This window comes from Colobus angolensis, unplaced genomic scaffold (assembly GCF_000951035.1).
Source record: "Colobus angolensis palliatus isolate OR3802 unplaced genomic scaffold, Cang.pa_1.0 Scaffold43, whole genome shotgun sequence".
NCBI lineage: Eukaryota > Metazoa > Chordata > Mammalia > Primates > Cercopithecidae > Colobus > Colobus angolensis.
The window spans coordinates 2,583,828-2,585,728 of NW_012117710.1; the positions used below are offsets into that span (position 1 = coordinate 2,583,828).

Below are 1,901 nucleotides of genomic sequence, written 5' to 3' on the forward strand. Positions count from 1 at the left end.
TTTTTTGAGACGAAGTTTCACTCTTGTTGCCCAAGCTGGAGTGCAATGGCACAATCTCGGCTCACTGCAACGTCCACCTCCCAGGTTCAAGCAATTCTCCTGCTTCAGCCTCCCGAGTAGCTGGGATTATAGGCATGTGCCACCACACCCAGCTAATTTTGTATTTTTTTTCAGCACAGACAAAGTTTCACCATGTTGGTCAGGCTAGTCTCGAACTCCTGACCTCAAGTGATCCACCCACCTTGGCATCCCAAAGTGCTGGGATCACAGGCGTGACCCACCGCACCTGGCCTGGGATCTTTTTTTAAAGTCTCATCCTGACAGTGGGAAAACTACCAGACTAGAAACTGGTGAGCATGTACGCGTGCTCAGAAATCTGTGTTTCAGGGCTGAAATTCTCCCGTGTTTCTTCTCAATATGACCCCCCATGTGCCCGACCCACTTTCTGCCCCTTCTGGGGTGAAACGGGTCAGGATGCTGGTTATTACAGTAAATGCACTTTCTGCCCAAGCCCTTCACCAGCGTGGATTCCCGTCCCCCCGCGCGTGCCCCTGCAGAAGCCGAAAGGTCACCTGCCTTAGCTCCTTCCCGAATATGAGAAGATCTGCCGCGTTGTCGATGGCCCGCGACGCGATCCGCTCGGCCCTGTCACGAAGCTTGTGAAAGCTGTTGTAGATGTTCCGGATTAGCTCCCGGCTGATGGCAAACTGAGCCTGGATGTCAGCTGGAAGGAAGTCCTGACATGATGCGGAGGGGGAGAGAGACTGTGTGTTACTCGCTGGGGAGCACCTGTCAGACGGGAGCAGCCAGTCCCCCAAAAGCTGAGCCACGGGAGACCCAGCAGGTCCATGAGCCACCCCGAGAGCCCCACTCCTCCAGGCCTGCAGGGATCACTCTGTACATCCAAAAAAGAAACGAAAACCATCATCACTTGCATGCCACAAACACGAAGACAAATGAGCCCTGGGATGAGGACCACAGAGTCCACTGAAATCCCATCACACCGGAGGACCTATCCAAAAACAAATAAGGCCGGGGGCGGTCACTCATGCCTATAATCCCAGCACTTTGGGAGGCCGAGGCGGGTGGATCACCTGAGGTCAGGAGCTCAAGACCAGCCTGACCAACATGGTGAAACCCCATCTCTACAAAAAATACAAAAATTAGCTGGGCATGGTGGCGGGCGCCTGTGATCCCAGTTACTCTGGAGGCTGAGACAGGAAAACTGCCTGAACCTGGGAGGCAGAGGTTGCAGTGAACTGAGATCGCACCACTGCACTCCAGTCTGGGCAACAGAGGAAGACTCTGTCTCAAAACAAACAAACCAACAAAACCTTCAAATAATCTTGCCGGGCACGGTGCCTCACACCTGTAATCCCAGCACTTTGGGAGGCCGAGGCGGGTGGATCACCTGAGGTCAGGAGCTCAAGACCAGCCTGACCAACATGGTGAAACCCCATCTCTACAAAAAATACAAAAATTAGCTGGGCATGGTGGCGGGCGCCTGTGATCCCAGTTACTCTGGAGGCTGAGACAGGAAAACTGCCTGAACCTGGGAGGCAGAGGTTGCAGTGAACTGAGATCGCACCACTGCACTCCAGTCTGGGCAACAGAGGAAGACTCTGTCTCAAAACAAACAAACCAACAAAACCTTCAAATAATCTTGCCGGGCACGGTGCCTCACACCTGTAATCCTAGCACTTTGGAAGGCCGAGGTGGGTGGATCACCAGGTCAGGAAATCAAGACCACGGTGAAACCCCGTCTCTACTAAAAATACAAAGAATTAGCCAGGCGTGGTGTTGGGCGCCTGTAGTCCCAGCTAATCGGGCGGCTGAGGCAGGAGAATGGCGTGAACCTGGGAGGCGGAGCTTGCAGTGAGCCGAGATCGTGCCACTGCACT

General features: G+C 54.0%; 1 protein-coding gene across 1 annotated transcript in view; it reads right to left on the reverse strand.

Moving 5' to 3' along the window:
• The window catches only part of SNX8 (sorting nexin 8), a 65,427-nt gene that overhangs the window by 9,629 nt on the left and 53,897 nt on the right, over positions 1-1,901 (reverse strand). Inside the window, exon 6 of the mRNA XM_011956999.1 lies at positions 520-737. Coding sequence (XP_011812389.1) covers positions 520-737 — 218 coding nt within the window. The remainder of the gene's footprint in view (positions 1-519; positions 738-1,901) is intronic.